Raw genomic sequence first — 19,454 nt, 5'->3', positions numbered from 1 at the left:
GAAATGCCCGTGCACAGTGTATAAGTGGAACACGGTTTTTCCGTAGGACAGAACACATCAAAACAGGACAGAACGGGCTGACTACGTCTCCTCCATCCTTGGGGACCCGGGGCTGATCCCTGTAGGCTGGGAGGGTCACCAGAATTCCTTGGCGCTTTCTGGGTCCTGCCTGACATTGCTTTTCAGCACTTAAGTAGGGAGAGAGAGAGGGTAAACTCAACAGCTTGCCTCCCGGACAAATCGCACCGGCCCCAATTCCTAACGAAGACCCTGCTGCTCACTTGTGATGTGAGTTGAGGGGCATTGATTTGTCAAAATTATTATAACAGGTTTAAAAACCCGGGGATGGATTTTAGAGGGCCAAATGTTCCTACTGAAGAAGCCACGTGGCAGTACATCGATACGGTATTTCTCTCCAACCTGATCCACTTTAAACCGGCCTTCGTTATTTTATCCCCAAGGGGGAAGCAGCGAGCCTCATCTAGGGGAATTAAAAAAAGTCATGTTCTTCCTTGATATTGTTTCCAGGCTATACAACTTTAAAGTTCAGCCCGTTCGTATTCTTTAGGCTGCTAGCATTATGGCCAGGGGAAACTGAGGACAAGTGACTTGTCCCAAGTCACCCAAGATCTTTATTTCCAGCACACTTCCGTGGACATCACTTCTGGGCCTGGTGGAGGGGACTGCCGGGGGTGGGGGGGATGGAAGTGGCCACATCAGGTGGTCCTGGCTGGGATGGGGGTTTGGGGAGGGGTTTTGCCCAATCCATTTGATGGGTTCATTTGCTAGTGAGGGCTCCCCTAACCGGTGTTGGCATCTAAAGGCATCTAATTCTGTGATTGCTGCTTTCCCTCTTAATCATCATACTCCACTCCCCAGCCCTGACCCTCTGTAACCAGGACAGATAGGGGGCTTCCAAGGGACACCAGTGTGGACCCTTAATTATGGATGTGAGAAGAATTAACACGGGCCAGGGGTGTGTTTCTTGGCACTGAAGGTCTTCAACAAAGGCGAAGGACTCAGATCTAAGATCAACACACTTGCGCAGGCAAGAGGAGAGACGAGAGACCCGGCCGGTCACACACACACGTGCACACACCCACACGCACGACCAAAGCGTCATCATAAAAAAGGAGAAGGGGGGACTTCAGCGGCCAGGGGACTGGCTCAGAGGACTTGTGTCCAGCGCCTGCAGCCTTCCCAGGGGAACCCCGGAGAACAAACCCGAACAGGGGTGGCGGCCACATTCCAGTGGTTTCATGCACCCGTGATTTGTCCTTGTCAGCAAAAGAGAGGGGGAGGGGACAGAGTTTCGTAAGAGCCACTGCAGAGTATAAAGGCATCGCATTGCAGCAGGAAAACTCAAGGGGAAATCCCGGGAGGGCCGAGGAAACCACTGGGGGGGACGAGAACCCGGAAGAGGAAAACAGGACACAGCGACAAGGACGAGAGGAGCAGAGCGAGGGCTACGCGGGGTCCCGGAGGGAAGGTTCAACAGTGTCCGTCCGCGCTTACAGAACCTGCAGCCGCCCCCGCTGGGGACTTGGGGCGGCCACTCTGCATCCAGCTGGGCGAGACGGTCCAGTTAGGAGCTGAAAACCCTGTGGGAGGAGAAGTGGGGAGGGGGTCAGCGCCGGGGGACCCCGAGGGAGCCCCCTGCCCTCCGGGCTCCGGGCCTCGTCTCTGTCATTTCTTCTGCAGCCCTGGGGTCTTGGGCGGGACCCGGCACGTGGTAGGGGCTTGTCTGCAATGGATAAATAGGTGAATAGCGAATGCTCGCTCACCCACACGGCCGGCCAGGAGCAGGGATGTTGAAAACTACAGAGATGGCAACCTTAAAGGCAATGATGTGCGCCTACTGAATACAAAAGTATGTTTCTGTGACTGCTGTGTTGTCTTAAGGAGAAACAACGAGGATGAGGAGTTTAGTAAATGAGTAACGTGTGTCTTGTGCTCCTGAAAAAAGAGATGGCTGAGTTCCTGCATAAATCGAGGTGACGGGCAGACAGTGGTGGTTCCCACGTGTCCTGGTGGCAGGGGATGGGTGGGGGGAAGGGGCAGGGCAGTGACATTACTATCAAGGTCGCCGTGTCACAGATTTACAGTAAGGTTTAAACAGTGAGATTCCATCCCAGTCTCATGGGGCCTCAGACTATTGCCGGCAATTTCTAGAGGCCGAGTGAAAGTGTCCAAGTCGTATGAGTTGTAATTCGCATCCATGAGAACGCCCTCAGCGATGTGGGGTGTCAGGGAGCTGGTGTAAAAGCCACCAGAGCAATGGGTGGGAATTCAACGTCCCAGAGGCAGGCGCGGTCCTGCCACTAGGGGGCGCCCCAGGCAGGGGCTGGTACCCCCAGCAGGTGCTCCCTCCCCTGCCCAGGGGGCCCAGAGAATGCAGATTCCCCGCTGAAATGCAAACTGCTGCGCCCTAACTCCCGGGTTCCAGATCCAGCAGGGCTGGGGTGGCCTGGGCATCTGCACTTCTAACACGTCGTCTGCTGGTGTTGGGGCTGCGGTCTGGGGACATCCCTGCCCATCAAGGCCCCGGGAGAGAGGGCTCTGCCCACCCCCTGCCCGGGACGGAGCCCCCTTACTCATCGGTATCTTTTTTGCTCTCTTCAATGAAGGCAATAGACTCAGATCTAAGGCGGTTGGTCACTTCATACGTTCGCAGCGTGACTCCGAAAATATCCTCGTGGTACCGGTTGTCATCCTAGGGGCCAGAAAGTCAGAAAACAGCCCTCAGATGCCAGACAAGGGCTTGGAGAGGGGACAGACTGAGTTGTCACCTGGAATGGAATATACCTAAAGAAGCTGGTTCCTAAAGAAATGAGGCTGAAGCCAGCGTCCCCGAGGTACCTTTGGCGTCTAAGATTCTGTTCTCTAGGACATGGGGCCGCTCTAGCCCAGTTGGCAACCATAAGAAAACACGTATGTTACCATCCAGAAGCAGTGACGAGACACCTGAGAATTTACAAAGCTATGGGAGGCCCTTCGGCAGAACTGAGGGGTGGGCGGTCTAGAATATTCTCAAAGGGCAGTGTTGCTGAGGATCGAACAAGGGGAAAATGCATCTCTTTGCTGAGAAGGGCAGGGGTTGGGAACATGCGTTGGGCGAACAAGGCATGACGATGCCCTCAGTGAAGTTCCAGCATCCCTTGGTCCCGAAGATGTTGAAGAAAGTCACCCATCTATGGAGCAGGATCATTTTTAGTTGGGGCAATTTTTCAACTCTATTCTGCAAAGTCTTGGGGAATCTATGAAAGTGTCTCTCGAGGGCCAAACCAAAGAGACTGAGCATATTGGGGGGATCTCCACAGCTTTCCTCAGATCCATGACATTTCTATCAGAAAGTTCTTTTTTTTAAAATTTAACCTACTGGCCCCCCCAGTAGGTTAGTATCAGGTATAGAGCAAGAGCTTCTTCCACAAAAATGTTTGATCCCTGATCACACTGCTCGTTTAGGAAAGCAGGGAGAAAGATAGAATCACCCTTGGAGCTTCGTGGAGGTCTGGGACTCAATTTTTTCTATTTGGGGCAGTTGGTCACACAGTTAAGACTTTGCTTGCTGGGCTTCCACTAGCCACTACTCAGCCTTTGGGCAAGTAAGGAAAAGGCTCTTCCTTCATAGTGGAGAGACAAGCATAGGGTGGCTTTTAGACCCTACTTGCCTTCCTTGGACAGATCTTTTTGTGCAGTGCCCAACCTGTACAACTGTACAGAGCAGTGCTGCAGCTTCTGGGAGCAGTCCAGGTTGGGTTAGGATGGTTTCTGTCTAGTTAACCAGAGGTTCACCTACTTATTTTCATACGCCACAGCCTCCAACCATATTTATATCTGCACCTGCACTTCCAGCTTCTCTTCCCACTTTCTCAACCTCCCCTAATCATCGAGACAGCTGGGGTGAGGAAGAGGAGACGGGAGACTGGATGCCAGCCTGTGACTCACCCTCAGCCTGCTGATAAACACGCCGGCATCCTCGGCCGAGAGTTTCCCCTGCTGGGTCATGATGCGCTGGATGGCTTTGAGGACGTCGGCGGCCATGGTGACATCCCCGCAGACATAAATGTGGCCCCCTTGCTCCTTCAGGGCTCGGTACACGGCATCTGCCAGCTGCTCTTGTAGGATGTCCTGCACGTACTTCTGCAGGTGACAGGGGGCCAGTGAGGAGGGGCGGGGACATGTGACGTGTTTGTGGTGGCTCGTGTCCCCCCAGGAAGCAGAGCCTGACTCAGGGGTTTGTGAGCAAGGAGGATATTTTGTGAGATGATCCCAGGGAACCAGAGCGGGGGACTGGGAAGAGTGACACAGGGAAGATGGGACAGCCAATTTAAGGGTGTCTGAACGTGCTGCCCCCCACTTCGGGCACCTGCAGCTCAACTCTGCTGAGGACCCCTAGGGAGCTGGGAAGAGCAGTCCCCAGAACCAGCCCCTAGAGTGCACAAGACGGGGGCATTAACTACCTCTCCTCTCTCCCAGTGGCCGGTGGTCACCCATGGGGTGTTAACGCCTATACACTTCCAGCTGCGGGGCTGGTTACCGCAGGTACCCTGTGCCCGACAGCCAGCGAAGCCCCAGGACAGACCCCAAGGGACGGGGCAAGGTGAGGGGCTGGCAGCAAAGCCACTGCTGCAGTGACAGCTAGAGAAAGGTGGGCTAAGAGGACGTGAGGTGGGCACAGGGGTGTCTAATACAGCCGCTAGGGAATGTGTCGTGCTTATTCAGGGTGTCTTTAACTTGTCCAGGAAACTGCCCACCCCCAGGGAGGCTGACACTGAGCCAGAGTGACCTGGTGTGGCTGTTCCAGCTATTCCTGACACCCTCCCACTCTAGTTGGCAAACAGCCACTGCCCAGACTCAGCGCCTGCCTCCCGCCCCAGGTGTCCTGGCCGTGTCCCTGGGGTGCCCTGGACCACCCCAAGATCCAAGAGGAACGTGCTCCTGTCCCATGTATGACCTGTGTCCTCTCTGACCGGTACCGCCTCTCATGGGCTGTTACATATATTTTAAAAAATTTCCTATTTTTAAACATTTGTAACATTTGTTACTATGGTAAAATACGCATCACATGACATTTATCGTTGTAGCCACTTTAAAGTGTGCAATTCAGTGGCATCGGGTACCAGTCACCATGGTATGCTCCGATCACTATCTAGTTCCAGAACTTCGTTACCCCAAACGGAAACCTCGTACTCATTAGCAGTCGCTTCCCGTGTCCCCCTCCCCCGGCCGCTGGCAGCCACTAATCCGCTTTCTGTCTCTGTGGATTTGCCGATTCTGGATATTGCATTTAAGTAGAATCATAAAACGTGGGCTGTTAAATATTTTAAATAGATATTTTCCCTCTCCGCGCTTTCTGAATCACAGAGCAACTTCGCAGAGGGGAGTCAGGAAGGGTGAGGGTGGGGGGCTTCTAGGAGTGGGGCGTGCCAGTGTGTGCACACGGGTGTGTGCACCAGTGTGCGTGTGCGTGTGCGCGGCTGGGCTGGGCTGGGGGCGCTGGGGACGCTGGGGGTTACCTTTGGTTTGTCCGGTTCCCGGGAGTAGGCTGTGTACAGCTCTCTGAAGACCCCCTTGTTCTTGGCCTGCAGGGTCTCCTCCCTGTAGATGTGATCGATCTTGGACTGCCGGCACCCGAAGACCAGGATCATGGGGCAGGGACTCATTCCTGGGGACCGGGAAGACCCCATGTCACCAGCGGCTCTGCTACCTGATTTGGGGGGGGGGTCACTGAGGGGCCAGGGGTGGGGCTCTGGGAGCTAAGTGTGCACCATGCTTTGAACACTCATGAACACTGGGGCAGGCAGGTATGTGCATGACACACGCACACATGTGCACACACGGAAGATGGAAGTAAAATGTGTCCAGACTTCGGCAGACCGCCCTTCCCTCCCTCAATCCTTCCTTCTGCCCCCGTGACTACTGAGCAGCCCCCACCACTGGGTAACGCCAAGAGCCCAGACTCTGGAGCTAGACGTCCTGGGTTCAAATCCCAACTCTGTGTGAAGATGAACAAGTTACTTAACTTTCCAAGCCTCAGCTTCCCCACGTGCAAAATGCAAATAACAATACCACGTGCCTCGGGGCTTATTGTGAGAAACAAACGTGAAACATTGCAACTGTGCCTGGTACTTAGTGAATACCTTACAAATGCTAGCTACTCTGCTAGAACCACAGTTCCAGGGGGCAGGCTTTGCTTTTTCTTTGAGTTGTTTTTCTGTCTTGTTCATTGCTGTGACCCCCAGCACCTACAACACTATTTGGCATTTATTAGGTGCTCACTGAATCCGTGTTTAATATGTGCCACAGTTTGTGGGTTCCTTTCTCTCTCTCCTCCTCCTCCCAGAGCTAATCTGTCGTGTCTGTCACACAGCAAGGTCTGCTCTTGAATGGCAGTCTTTGGGACGGTCACATAAACACAGCCGTTTGAGAACAGCTAATGCCTATCGCTCCTTTTGGATTTTCTGAGTGAGCTACATCTCAGCAGTCAAAGAAATGTCCTCTGGGATGGAATTTCAGGCCCCCGGGACAAGCCCGGTGGGAGATTTGTTCGGACAGGCATTCGAATTACACCGTGAACTTCACCTACAGAGGCTGCATTGTCTGTCCCTCCCTAGGCAGTGACGCCATGGGGAGACAACGCCACCCCTCTTCCTCCTGAGGTCCAGGGCGCGGGAATCGACTGGCTTCCGGGCCATAACCCACCTTTATGCTGAATGTCAAATTGCCGCTGTTGCCAGAAGCTTCGGAAGGGGGCGATGCCGGTGCCTGGGCCAACCAGGATGCAGGGGACTTGGGGATTTCGGGGCAGGTGGAAGCTGGGCGCGCTGGACAAGGAAGAGAGGGAGGGAGGGTCAGAAGTCTTGCAGGGCTCCCAGCTGATGCAGAACAGTTGAGTCTCGGGCAGACACACAGTGAGACTCACGGCTTTTCCCCGGGGGCAGGCCGGTAAGAAATGTTTTCAGGGCGGGAGTCCCACGGATCGGGGGAAATGCCAAAATTCCAAAAGCGGGAGGTCCCCAGGGTCTGGCTATTGCTCCATTCCCCGGTTTTCCTTGCTGCTGAGCTGAATCACAGAGGGCAGTGGGACCCCTCCCGGCTGGTCCGTCCACCCCACATCTCGACATCAACGTGCAGACTGGAGACATCTGCTCGTTTCTCTCCGTTTGCTACTCACCCTCTCACGAAACAGGGGACCACCTCGTCAGCCTGTATCCGGTTGAGCCAGGAGGAGCACACGCCGTGGTGAATTGGTCCTTCTCCATCTAGCAGAATAACCCGGGTGGCCTGGGTCACCCGCTGTCCCCAAGCTTCCCTCGTCATGGCCTCCTCCCCACTCCCTCCAATGCAGAACACCCCCAGGCCCAGTGCCAAGTTTCCGCCTTGGGATTTTGTGTGGCTCACTTCTTCCAGAGGGGAAGAGGAAACAGTGTATTGCGCCATTGGGTAGGGTCCTGTTGGGTAGGGGTGGGTTGGATTCGAATCCTGCCCGCTGAAAGGTGCTCTGGGTGGCTTGCTGGTACCCTGGTCTCAGAGCTCTCTCGGGCACTGTGCATTTTAAGGGCTTTATCAAGGAGGGAAAATACAGGAGCAGGGCTTGAGTTATCTGAGCACGAGGCAGCAGCGAGTTCCCCCAGGGAATGGGTGGTGTCTTGTTCTAGTCGCGGCCTTGGGAGCAGGAAGGGATGCGGAGAGTAAAAGGGACCTCAGGATTGGGGACAGTTGAGGCTTCCAAATGCATGTCCTGCCTCTTCCCTAGTTCCGCTCAGGGTTGGCTCTGCCCCAGGGGACAGTTCACCTGCTGCCTCTTCCCCCAGTGTCCCAGTCTTGGGCATGAGTCTCCTTCCAGGGATTTGGGATTTAGGGGGTGGGCAGTGGTTTGGGGAGACCCCCAGGGGTCTGGGAGAAGACGCAGACCAGGAGGCTGTCCCAGCCACGCCGCCCACCTCGGGTGCGGTAGGAGACGATGGCCACAGTGAGGTGCACCTCGTCCGGGTACATGTCTGGGGAGGAGCTGATGGAATAGTATCGAGGCTGCAGCAGGGACAGCTGCGTCAGGAGCAGGGTGGCCGGCATCTGGATGGACGGGAACTCCTCCAGCACCTCCACAATGGTGGGGTTCTTGCCCCATTTCCATTCCTCGTACTCCTGCAAACCCTGTGCCAAGGAGAGGGACAGAGATGAGCTTGAACCCAGCTCCTGCATATTTCCAACAAGGACCGAGGAGGTCCAGGGAAGAAGGCAACATAAAAGTAGTCAGAGTTAATGCTTAAACAGTAATTATTCCGTGCCAGGTTTTAATTCTCACGAGGACCTTATGAAATAGGTCTTACTGTTATCTGCATTTTATAGATGAGGAAACGGAGGGTCAAAGAGGACCTATGACAACTAGGTGTTTATGCTGGGTTTTGAATCTAAGCCAGACTTCAGCCCGCAAGCCTCTTTTGTGTGGCCCACGAGGTAAGAATTGTTTTTACATTTTTAAATGGTTGGGGGGAAAAATGAAAAAAAGAATAACAGTTCATGACACAAGAATATGATATGAAATTAAAACTTCAGTGTCCATAAGTAACGTTTGATGGGAACATGGCCACGCACATTCATTTATATATCGTCTACACTGCTGCACTACAAAGGCAGAGCGGAATAGCTGGGACAGGGACTAAATGGGCTGTGAGCCCAAAATATTTACTACCCAGCAGCCCTCTAGAGGAAAGGTCTGCTGATCTCCGCTCTGGGAAGTCTGTCCCCAGAATCTGTGCTCCTGGCCATCATATACTCATGAAGGACAAGCGCTGCAGGAGGGAGCGTGCCTGGCTAGGAGAGGTGGTGGCAGGCGGTAGCGGGCACAGAATGCAGACTTGTTGGTTGCGGGGGCGGCAGATGCCTGCTCAGAGCGCATGGATCACCTTCATAATGGTAGGTGACAGCCCCGGAAAAACAGTTTGGGCTGTGTGGAGGAACATATATTTGGGGGCGTGTTGACAGCACAGCCCAGATGTTGCCAGGGAACAGAGGAACTCTCTGGGGCTCTGGAGATATCAGAAGATGCCCTGGGCAGCCCCGCATGGCCGGTATGGGAGGCTCAGTTTCTGAGGCCAGGGGTAAAGTCTATTACAAGTGCACCGTATAGCAAAGATTTTCCCCATGTTCCTAAAGACCGTTCTTGCTTTATTAACAGGGTATGGCGTCCTTGAGACTGTGCCTCTCAGATCCAGCCTGTCTGGCTTTCAGCTGTAGGAGCACAGTGGACCAGAGGCCTGAGCACTCAACTCTTGGAAACTGACATCCGCCTGAGACTGACATCATCACCTGCTGGCACCGACTCAGGCTTCCCCAGGCTGCTCCCAGCCCATGACTGAGCACAGGAGGGATCTACGCCTCCCCAAGGACCTTGCTGATCCTTCCTGAAATTGCAATGCAGTCTGGGATGCTCTCGCCCAACCTTTCTTCCCTTTCCTTCGCTTGGGACCAGACTTGTTTTGAGGTCTGACGGTTCTCCCAGCCTTATCTGACTGCTTTCTCATTTTCTCTCACACAGGTGTTTCCCTTAATAAAAATCCTTGCTCATTGGACCCCGTCTTGGAGTCTGTGTACTTTTGGGAAGAAATGGACTAAGACATACAGGTGTATCAACTTGAACTTTAAATAATCTTGCACAGACACTGCAATCTCTGGGTCTTCTTCCTGTTACCCCCGCCCACCATCCCATTCATTAGAAGTTTTAAACTAAAGTTATACTTGTAGATAGTCTAAAAAGTTACATAATTTTGCAAAGCTTATGATTAAAAATAATGGTCTCTTGTTCCACCTCTGCCATCTGTGTCCAACTCCCCAGAGGTAACCACTTACAACTCTTTAATTGTTTCTTCTGGTGTTGATTTTCATATTTCTAAATAATATGCGCTCGCTAATTAGCTTCTTCCTTGCTGCTCACCATTCAATTCCCTCTCCCGGATAGCAGAAGAAAGCTAAACCACCCTTTGCTGGGGGCTTGCCCCACTGGGAGGAACCCCTGGGTGGTCCTCCTGAGTAAGATTCTTTTCCTTTCTTTTTCTTTCTTTTTTTTTTTTTTAGAGATGGGGGTCTTGCTATGTTGGCCAGGCTGGTCTCAAACTCCTGGCCTCAAGCGATCCTCCAGCCTCAGCCTCCTGAGTTGTTAGGATTACAGGTGTCAGAAGACACCCTGTCCAGCTCCTGGGTAGGATTCTTACTGAGCAGGTCTTGTAGCAGCTTGGGACAGGCAAGTCCATGGTTTCTAACCAAGGGTGGTAGAGGCTGTGTGGGTCACCTTAGCATCAGAATCCTCTTAGATCCACTAGTCCTACCTAAAACTCATCTGTATCAGAAAAAGCTTATCCTTAAACCAGGGCACTGTACGATTCTCTGTTTCTTTTTCTTCTAAGCATGGGTGAAGGTGGAACTCATGGAAGCTCAAGGTTCCAAAGGAAGGTAGAAAGAGAACAGCAATTTCTCTTGCAGCCAGAGAACTCTGAGATTCAAGGAGATCACTCTTGTTTGGTGGGGCCTTAGTTAGAACGAGGAGAGGTGGTCGTGCCTAGCAAAACCCAACTATCCATAGCTAGCCCACGTGGCAACCGTCTGCAAATCGGAAAATGGCAGCCTTTGCTCAAGAGCGCCACCTGCTGGAATCCTGCTGTAATAACAGTCTCACAACTCTCCAGCGACCCGGTGAAAGGCGCCCCCTAGGGTTGTGCGAAGCCGAGGGACCCACCTTGCTGAGGACCAGCAGGCGCTGCTTCTCCTTCTCGCTGGTGGCCAGGGAGGCAAACTGCTGCAGCTGCAGGGGTGTGGGCGGCGTGGTGATGTCCAGGTAGTACTTGAAGGCCTGGAACATGGTGCACGGCGGGAGGTGGTGCTCGTCCGTCCAGTTACTGATGATCCCTGCAGGGGCACAACGGCGGGGAGGGGTGGCTGCGGGAGGGCTTGGGTTCAAGGTCAGGGTCCAGGTCTGCCCTTGGAGGAGAAGAGGGGGCCCGGGGAGCAGGACGGTCCCAGAGCCAAGCAACCCCTTAGCTTGTCACCTTCCACACTCCTCCCATCCACACCCAGCATCCGGGGGACTGTGTGGTCACCTCATGTGTGCAAGAGGTATGGCTGAAATCAATCAGCCAAACTCGTCTAAAAATTAAAAAATAAACATCAAAGGAAGAGGTAAATATGAAAGTATTAAAATAGCACGAGACAGTCCACTGGCATGCTACGCAAAAAGCCTCCAACCGAGCGTGCGATTTGAGTCTACTCTGATTCCATCTGTCCTCTCTAGTGTCAGGCTCTCACCCCCTGAGTGGGATTCTAATGTTCAGAATGACAGACATGGCTAACTAATACTTATCTAGCACTTTCTATATGCCAAGTACTATTCTCAGTCCTTTATATCATTAACTCAGTTGATCATCACAACAGTCCGAAGTGGTGAGTGCTATGCTGATCCCCATTGAGAAAAAAGGAAGCACAGAGAGGTGAAGGAATTGGTCTAAGGTCGCACAGCTCGTAAGTGTGAAGTCGGGCAGTCTGGCCTCAGACCGTGTTCTAACTACTATATTATACGGCCTCTGCGGACTTTCCATCCAATACGGCCCCTAAACACAAGGCTCTCCTTCATCGGGCGTTCAACCCCAGATAACAAGCTCTGTTTCAGGCTGGACATTGTCGCTCCTGCCTATAACCCTAGCACTTTGGGAGGCTGAGGCAGGAGGATCGCTTGAGGCCAGGAGTTCAAGACCAGCCTGAGCAACATAGTGAGAGCCCGTCTCTACCAAAACCAAACAAACAAAAAACCGAAAAACCAACCAAATAAATAAATAAAAAGAAAGAAAGGGGGAATAGAAGCTCTGTTTCAACACAGAGGAAGAGCTGGCTGGGTAGGATTTATTAAGGGAGAGTCTCTGCAAAGTGGTGCCTTCCTAAGGGATTTTCAACAGGGCTTTGACTATATGCTGTTTTTACATTCTGCCCTGACTTTACCCTCTGGCTCCTATGCGACAGTCATGGTATCATGGGCTGCCAGGTAAGGTCACTGCAGTGCCTCGTACCTGAGCCCCGAGCCCACCTGTGCTTACTGAGGTGAAGGCACTGAGATCTCTTTGCCTGCGCAAGTTCTTCCATGTGACTGTCAAGGCAGGCCACTTAAACAGATTGGAATTTGATCTAACGAGGTCAAGAATGTGGGTCCGATCCCTACTTGGCCACCGTGCTTCATACAGCACCTTTCGATTCTAAGAGGAGGCAGGATGAGACTTCAGCTGCTCTTTGCTTGGTGGGCAGCGGGGAATGCAGCTTTTTGGGGGGTGGTGATGATAAAGAAAGTAAGAAGAGTGGCTACTGCTAACGCCAGCATCTAGCTGATGCAGGAAGGTGGAAATCCCTTCTCTCAAGGACGAGCCATCAACGATGTCCCCGCATCAGGGACGCTGGGCCAAGGTCGCTAGGTCAGCCATGAGAAAGGGGGAGTCTTCAACCTCCTAAGGTGGAAGTGACAGAGACCCGCTCTCCCACCCGGATCGGTGACTGGGAGGAAGAGACCATTCCTCCTCCCCAGACCCCCAGTGCCTCTGGCCTCCCCGGAGAAGGCAGGGCGCCGGGAGTGTTACCCAGAGCCGTGTTCCGCTCCTCCAGCAGCTCCACCTTCACCATCTGGTTGACGGGAGGCGCGTCCTCCAGCCGCTCAATCAGAGCGTTCACGAGGTCCTCGTGGTTGCCGGGGAAGATGCCCAGGTGGTCCCCAGGCTGGTACTGCAGCTCCTGGTGCCCGTTGGTGTGGAGTCGCACGAAGATGGTCGAGCGGCTGCAGGGAATTGCAGGGGAACAATAGGACCAGGGCCACCAGCCACCACCCCCTTTTTTTGCTCCTCTGCCTGTCCTTGGTGGCTGCAATTCCCCTCCTACTGTTCTCATTCTCGTTGGGGCCTGTGCCAGCCTAGTTTGTGCCCCCATCACTCCACACCGAGGCTTGTATGAGGGTCACCCTTGAAGTCCTCATTGCAAATCCCATGGCTGTGTCCCAGGGCTCATCTGGATCATCAAAACAGCATCAGACATAGCTACTCCCTCCCTCCTTCTCCACTCCCTCGTGTTGGATTTTGACACCCTGTTCTCAGCACCAAGAGGGCTTCTCTCGAGGACTAGCATGCCACCAGCACCATAGGCAGTACTGTCGCCAAACTGTGACATTCTGTCCCCCCTAGGAATTTCAAACTCATCCCCTTAGCAACAGGCATCCTCATATTATCAAGGTAGAGGAAAGAAGACCTGGCTTTAAGCTGGGGTTCCTCTCATGCATAAATTCGCCAATATCACAAAATCGAGAGATCTAGATAGAAAACGCAGAGAGAAACTCCTCCCGTGCTAACTACAAGGCTTCAAGAATGAACCCTCAGAACGGGATTGTTCTGGTCCCTTTTACAGTCTTGGTGCAGATACACTGGGTTTCCCATAATACCCGCAAACGCCGGCACGGATTACGCTTTGGGAAATCAAATCCTTTGCACCCTCTGAGCTATGACCGCTTCTCAGATCTGCTGTTTCTTCGCTGCCAACTGGGTTTCGGTGCATAGAGATGCTTGATATTCAACACGAAGTTTCTATATTCTCTACGGTATGTAAATCAACGCTTGAATAGACCAATGGGACTCGCTATTTAGAGGCGTTTCTGGCACAACCCAGAGCCCCTTTGTGCTACAAATAGCCACCATTATTAAAAGTAGTTGAGCCGGCACGTTATTTTGGGGTGTCAAGTATTTTCTGGAAGCAAGGCACCCCGGCCCTTAACGTGGTGGGGAACTTGGCGACCATTATTGCGAGTGGCAGTGTTGGGGGCCGGGGGTCCCGCTCTCTTTCCCTGGGCAGGTTTTGTCCCGCGTGGGGCACTGATCTTGTCAATGACACGGACTTGTGCAACTGATTCTCCTCTGAGCTCACAGGGGCCGTGAGGACGTCACCGCCTCCCACTGGCCACAGGCAGGGGACGAGCAGAGGCCAGCGGCCAGCAGGGGACGCTGTGGGGCCTCTAATTGGGGAGCTGCGGGTGCCCACCCGGAGGGAGCCTGTCTTTGAAAGGCCCGCAATCAATTCCCGCTTTCTTCCGACATCATCATGATCTGTACAAAACAGAAACGCGGAGGTCCCACCTGGCTGAGCTGGCTCACGAGCACAGCCACTTCCCCTCGGGTCCTCTTGAGCGAGGCAGAGGGTGGTCCTGCGGCCGAGGGGCAGGGTGGCTGGCCGGTGGGGCCCGGGCTCTGCCCTGCTGGGAGTTTAACCAGGGGACTCTGCAGGCCACTGGCTGAGAGCCCCGGCATGGAATGGCCGGTGGTCCCACCCTGACAGGGGGTCCTCGATGCTCTTCTGGGAAGCTGATGCTCTAGAGCAGCACTCGCCTGGAAACCGATTGCCTCAAATCTCAGTTCTGCTGGGAGTTTTGTAAATGTAGGATTCTTAAATTATTAATTTTTTCTTAAAGCTTGGGACACGTATGGGCCCCTGAGAAGTACGGGGAGAGGGGGAATAGGGCAGTGTTGGGACAACACCAACCAGTGGGCTCTGTCCCAGTCTCCACCAGAGTGTCCCCTGCGTGTGATGTATTTATAGCCACATAGGGAAGCAACTCACACACACACACACACACACACACACACACACACATGCACATATGCACACATACTTGGCGGTGGTTCAATGACAGGTTCGCAGATGAAAGAACAATCTGCTAACCTCCAGCATTAAACAGTGAAAAAAAAATAGCTAATCTTCCTTTTTCCATGAAAAGCGTCAATACTGTCAGTTGTGAGCCATCTGAGTTAACAAGGTTCGTTCATTCAACACGTTTGTATCGAGTGTCAGGCACTGTTCTAGGCACTGGTGAGAGAGTGTGGGGTAAGAATGACCAAGTGTCCTGTTCTCATGGAGAAGTCACTTAAAACATCTCTGGTGGGGTTGGTGATGTGGACGGGTGGGTGGTGACAGGTTGTGGAGCAGGGGCTGCCATCAAATAGGATGGTCAGGGAGGCCTCTCTGGTGATCTGACACTTGAACAGAGACCCGAGCAATGGGAAGAAGTGGGCACGCAAAGATCTATAAGCATAGTGTTCCAGGAAGGGGGCAAAGCACGTGCAAAGGCCCTGGGGCAGGAAAAACGGGACTCTGGCTGCTGTTTAGAAAATGAATCTTTGAGAGAGAAGCCAAGAAACAAGGAGACAAGTTGGGAGGTTTTGGCCGAAGCCAAATGTTGATGTCCTCTGTTGAGATGGGGAAGGCTGCAGAGAAGCAGTCTCATTTGCAGAGAGGTGAGACTTAAGCATTTCCCCCACCAAGAACTCTCCACTGTAATATCCGCTATTCTCCAAAGCACTCCAGCGCTCAGGCCCCCTTTTAACCTTGGCTCCTGCTGTTCCTTCCTCCTGGACCCCCTCCTTGCTTCTGCCTATCTACGGCCCACCCTCCCTTAGAGGCTCACCTCAAACCCTTCATTTTCCCTCCTCCCAATGTCTAGGATTAATTATCTACACCCCACCCATTAGCGCTCCATTATACCCTCTCTTCTGTATCTTTTGCCAATTGTTTTGCGCACATTAGAAAATTTATTTCCAGGCGGTGATGGTGACTGTGGTCACTTTTCTCTTAAGATTCGCAAGGATCACCCTCAAAAGGCTGCATCCTGGCTCTCAAGCACTTTGCTCGCCATTAAGGGTCTCTCGTGGGGTGATTAGTGATACCTCGGTTATGGCCTCCTGGGCCAAAGAGCCCGACTTTGGCCTTGGGCAGGAGAAAATGGGAGAGTCATGGTTTTCTACTCAATTATCTTTTTTTTTTTTTAATAAGCCTTATAAAGCTGAAATGGTATCCAGTCTGAAAATAGGTAGTGCTACGGAGCAGGCTTTAAAAGAGATAAACACCTAGGTATGATCTGGTCCTTTTTGTGCTAATTCGTAACTGATTTTAATACAATGTTCCAGTTCCTAACCTTATTGGGATTATTCTCCTGCGAGTCACTTTTAGACCCTAACCTAAGACTTAGTTGCCCCTCCCGGAGGTGGGTAGGGACTGATTTTAGGACTTTGATTCAACTTAGAATCAAAACATTTGCAAGTTTCCTTGCTGATTATGATTTAGGGCATAATTTTTTATGAACTAGCCTTTCACAGTTTGTTGCTGTAAGAAATTGCCAATAGATTCTTAGGCCTTCTCTTCTAATGCTACATAAGTCATACCTTTCGCAGGACAGAAGTGGAAAGTAAGATACGGATGTCAAATACAGAGTCCCGCTTTATATCAGAGGTTGTTCTGGTTTGAATGTTGCATTTGGCTAATTATTCAAAGAGATTAATTTCCCCAAGCCATTCCTTTAACGTTTGAGGATCCGGGAGAGAACACGAGTGCCCCGGGGCTCTATGCTGTTCTCGCTTTTATCAAAGGTTTGGAAGACTACAAAGAAAACACACACACTGAATTTGCAGGTGACATGAAGGTGGATAAGGAAGAGTGACAAGAATCTGTGACATGCTAACCACTTTATGTCCCTTGTCCTTAATACAGCCAGCCTTACAATGCTGTTGAGGCCATCTGTGTAGCCATTTGGCGGCACACTGACTTTGGAGGCAGATAACCGGGTCTGCATGACCTTGAAGAAGTCACTTGCATTTTCTAACTGTCATTTCTCATATTTAAAACATCGATGATAACAGTACCTACTTCCTGGATTGCTCAGATTATGAGTGATCCAAGCACAGTGTTTGCAACACAGAAAGCTCTAGATACACGTTAGCAATCTTTATACTCATCACTCTCGTTTCACAGGTGAGGCGACAGGGGCTCAGAGCACCTGAGTCAGTTGCCCAAGGCCACACAGCCGCTGTGTGGCAGAGCTGGGGTCAGAATCCACAGACCCCCACTCTTTGTACTACGCTATGCAAAGAATCAACCTTTCAAATGATCTTCGTGGGTGTAACTGCAAAGTGAAAAGGATTCCATTCAGCAGGGATCCACGCAGAGACCTTCATTCGTGCTAAAAACCTGACTTGTGTAAGCAGAGGGATGGACAGGCCTGGTTCGAGCATGTTGAGGAGCTGTGATATCTGAGAGCAGCAGCGGAGGGAGCTTAATGGGAGAACAGACCGGCTGTCAGAGCCGCGCCTGCAATCTCGGGTGACATTAGCGTGTCCTGTTCAGATGGGTGATGACAATAATAGCTTCGGCACGCTCGGCAGTGATCACACGACCTCCAGCGCCCTGTGACCAGGTCTGAGGACGATACGTGCAGCAGGACGGACTGTGTCCTTTTACCAAAGCCAAAAGCTTGGGGAATCAGGTCTTAGCGGGCATGACTTGGAGGAATGAGGACCCACGCGGGAGATGGGTCAATGTCATTGGCTCCCTGCAGGTCTCTCATTTGGAAGAGGTTACTTTGTTTTGGGTGTTACCAGAGTATAAATGGGTTTAAAATAAAGTGTTAGGAAAACACACTTATATTAGATATTAAGAGATTTGGTTCTGTTGGATATTAAGATAATGTCTAATAGTTAGGACTTTAAAACACGGAGTGGGCTGTTTTGTGAGGTAGTGAACCTCCCGTCATCCCAAAGGAATTGAAGCAGAGTCTGGGTAGCCATTTTTCAGCACTCCAAGGCAAAGCAATTTCTGCCTAAGATGCTACAGTACGGTGGACATTTAGCAATTCTACAGGGGTGTGGCCCACTGCTAAAGATTGCTCATAAAACCGTTTTCTCTCCTCTTTCCACATTGATCAATATCATCTCCTTTTCCCACCCCTTTGGATCGGAGCATGGAAAAGGAAAAGCAGGAAACCCAGAGGCCACAAAGCAGCACCTGGGGTCTCTACGGCACTTTGCAATGGTCGGGAACCAGGAAGCCAGTCCTTGGAGCGAATGAGAGTCGCTCTCCCAGTGTCAGGGGCGTCGAGGAGCAGAGGCAGGTGACTGCGTGAACGGAGGCCTTCTTACCTGGATTTAGGGCTCTGCAGGTTTTGACGGCTGAGGAGTCGGGCGGCAGAGACTCGCTTTTTGTGGACATTGGACAGACCTGTGGGGAGAAAAGCAATGGTCTTCCTGAGATGGGGTTGAACAGCCATTCATAAACCTCCCCAGCCTTTTGCAGACTCTACTCAAGCTTCCACCGCCCTTCGGCGTAAAGAGTTAGGAGAGAAGGGGTCTGGCAGCCTTGGCTGGGATGGGTGGGGTGGCTGTGGACAAGGCAGAACCAAAAGCAAATTTGGGTGAACTAAGTTGAGAAGACGCTGGTTCAGGGGAGCACAGTGTGTTACAGGAAAGAGACTCTTTCCTGCACACGTTTTATTGAGCTCGGGGCAGCAGCCGTGTAGTCACCTGGGAGGGATGCACTACAGGGGACCAAAGCAACCAAGCCCATCTTCTCTGAGCACCTTCTGGGGGAGAGATCTCCCACCTTTCCCTTTCTCCGCTGTCATGAGTGTCCCCGCCCCCCAGGAGGGCGGCGGGAAGTACCTTGTGCAAGTTCTGGAGCTTCAGCGACATAGGTGAGGCGGAACTTGTTCCTCTTCCAGCTGCGGTCGTTGCTGATGAGGGAGTTGTTTGCTTTCTCGATGTTGACGTCATCCCCCACGCAGAACACATCGCAGGCTGCCTGTGGCGGGCACAGGGCTTTCGATGACATCTTTCAGCCAAGGGGTCTCTTCCCCAATAGCTCCAAGTCATCGCACATATCCCTCCACCCATCCACCCACCCATCCATCCATACATCCATTCATCCACCCATCTATCCATCCACCCATCCATCCACCCACCCATCCATCCACCCATCCATCCATCCATCCATCCATCCATCCATCCATCCACCCACCCATCCATCCATCCACCCACCCATCCACCCACCCATCCATCCATCCACCCACCCATCCACCCATACATCCACCCATCCATCCACCCACCAATCCATCCATCCATCCATCCACCCACCCATCCATCCATCCATCCTTCCTTCCTTCCTCCTCCTTTCCTTCCTTTCCTCCCTCCCTCCCTTCCTTCTTTTCACCCACCCATCCATCCATTCACCTACCCATCCATCCACCCTTCCATCCATCCTCTGTCCCTCCTTCCCTTCATCCATCCATCCTATATTTTTTTGAATGCCTCTGATATGCTGGACAGATCCTATTTTCCATTGACCCTGTCTTTAGGACCTAACTTCTACTTCGCATGCAATTCTGTGGTGTCATTTATTACTAAAACCTACATGTATAGAGGTTTAACATTAAAAAAGAAAGTAAACACCTTAGAATTTCCAATCCATCTTTCTCTAAAGATTTTTAAAATTATATAAAGGCAAAATATGTTGAATGTCTGGATGCCTGTGTGTACATTTTTTTCCTGAGACAGGGTCTTGCTCTGTTGCCCAGGCTAGAATGCAGTGGCATCATCATAGCTCACAGCAACCTCAAACTC

At 52.1% G+C, this 19,454-nt stretch overlaps 1 protein-coding gene across 1 annotated transcript in view; it reads right to left on the bottom strand.

Moving 5' to 3' along the window:
• Positions 1 to 1,558: 1,558 nt before the first annotated feature.
• NOS1 (nitric oxide synthase 1) overlaps positions 1,559 to 19,454 on the bottom strand; it is a 96,103-nt gene continuing 78,207 nt past the window's right edge. The window contains exons 19-29 of the mRNA XM_045535155.1: positions 18,498 to 18,636; positions 17,979 to 18,057; positions 12,615 to 12,808; positions 10,736 to 10,905; positions 7,947 to 8,157; positions 7,178 to 7,265; positions 6,706 to 6,827; positions 5,520 to 5,668; positions 3,949 to 4,143; positions 2,595 to 2,713; positions 1,559 to 1,601 (exon numbers count right to left, since the gene is read on the bottom strand). Of these exons, the coding sequence (XP_045391111.1) occupies positions 1,586 to 1,601; positions 2,595 to 2,713; positions 3,949 to 4,143; positions 5,520 to 5,668; positions 6,706 to 6,827; positions 7,178 to 7,265; positions 7,947 to 8,157; positions 10,736 to 10,905; positions 12,615 to 12,808; positions 17,979 to 18,057; positions 18,498 to 18,636 (1,482 nt within the window). The 3' untranslated portion in view covers positions 1,559 to 1,585. The remainder of the gene's footprint in view (positions 1,602 to 2,594; positions 2,714 to 3,948; positions 4,144 to 5,519; positions 5,669 to 6,705; positions 6,828 to 7,177; positions 7,266 to 7,946; positions 8,158 to 10,735; positions 10,906 to 12,614; positions 12,809 to 17,978; positions 18,058 to 18,497; positions 18,637 to 19,454) is intronic.

Source organism: Lemur catta, chromosome 21 (assembly GCF_020740605.2).
Source record: "Lemur catta isolate mLemCat1 chromosome 21, mLemCat1.pri, whole genome shotgun sequence".
NCBI lineage: Eukaryota > Metazoa > Chordata > Mammalia > Primates > Lemuridae > Lemur > Lemur catta.
This window is presented reverse-complemented; position numbering and strand designations above follow the sequence as displayed.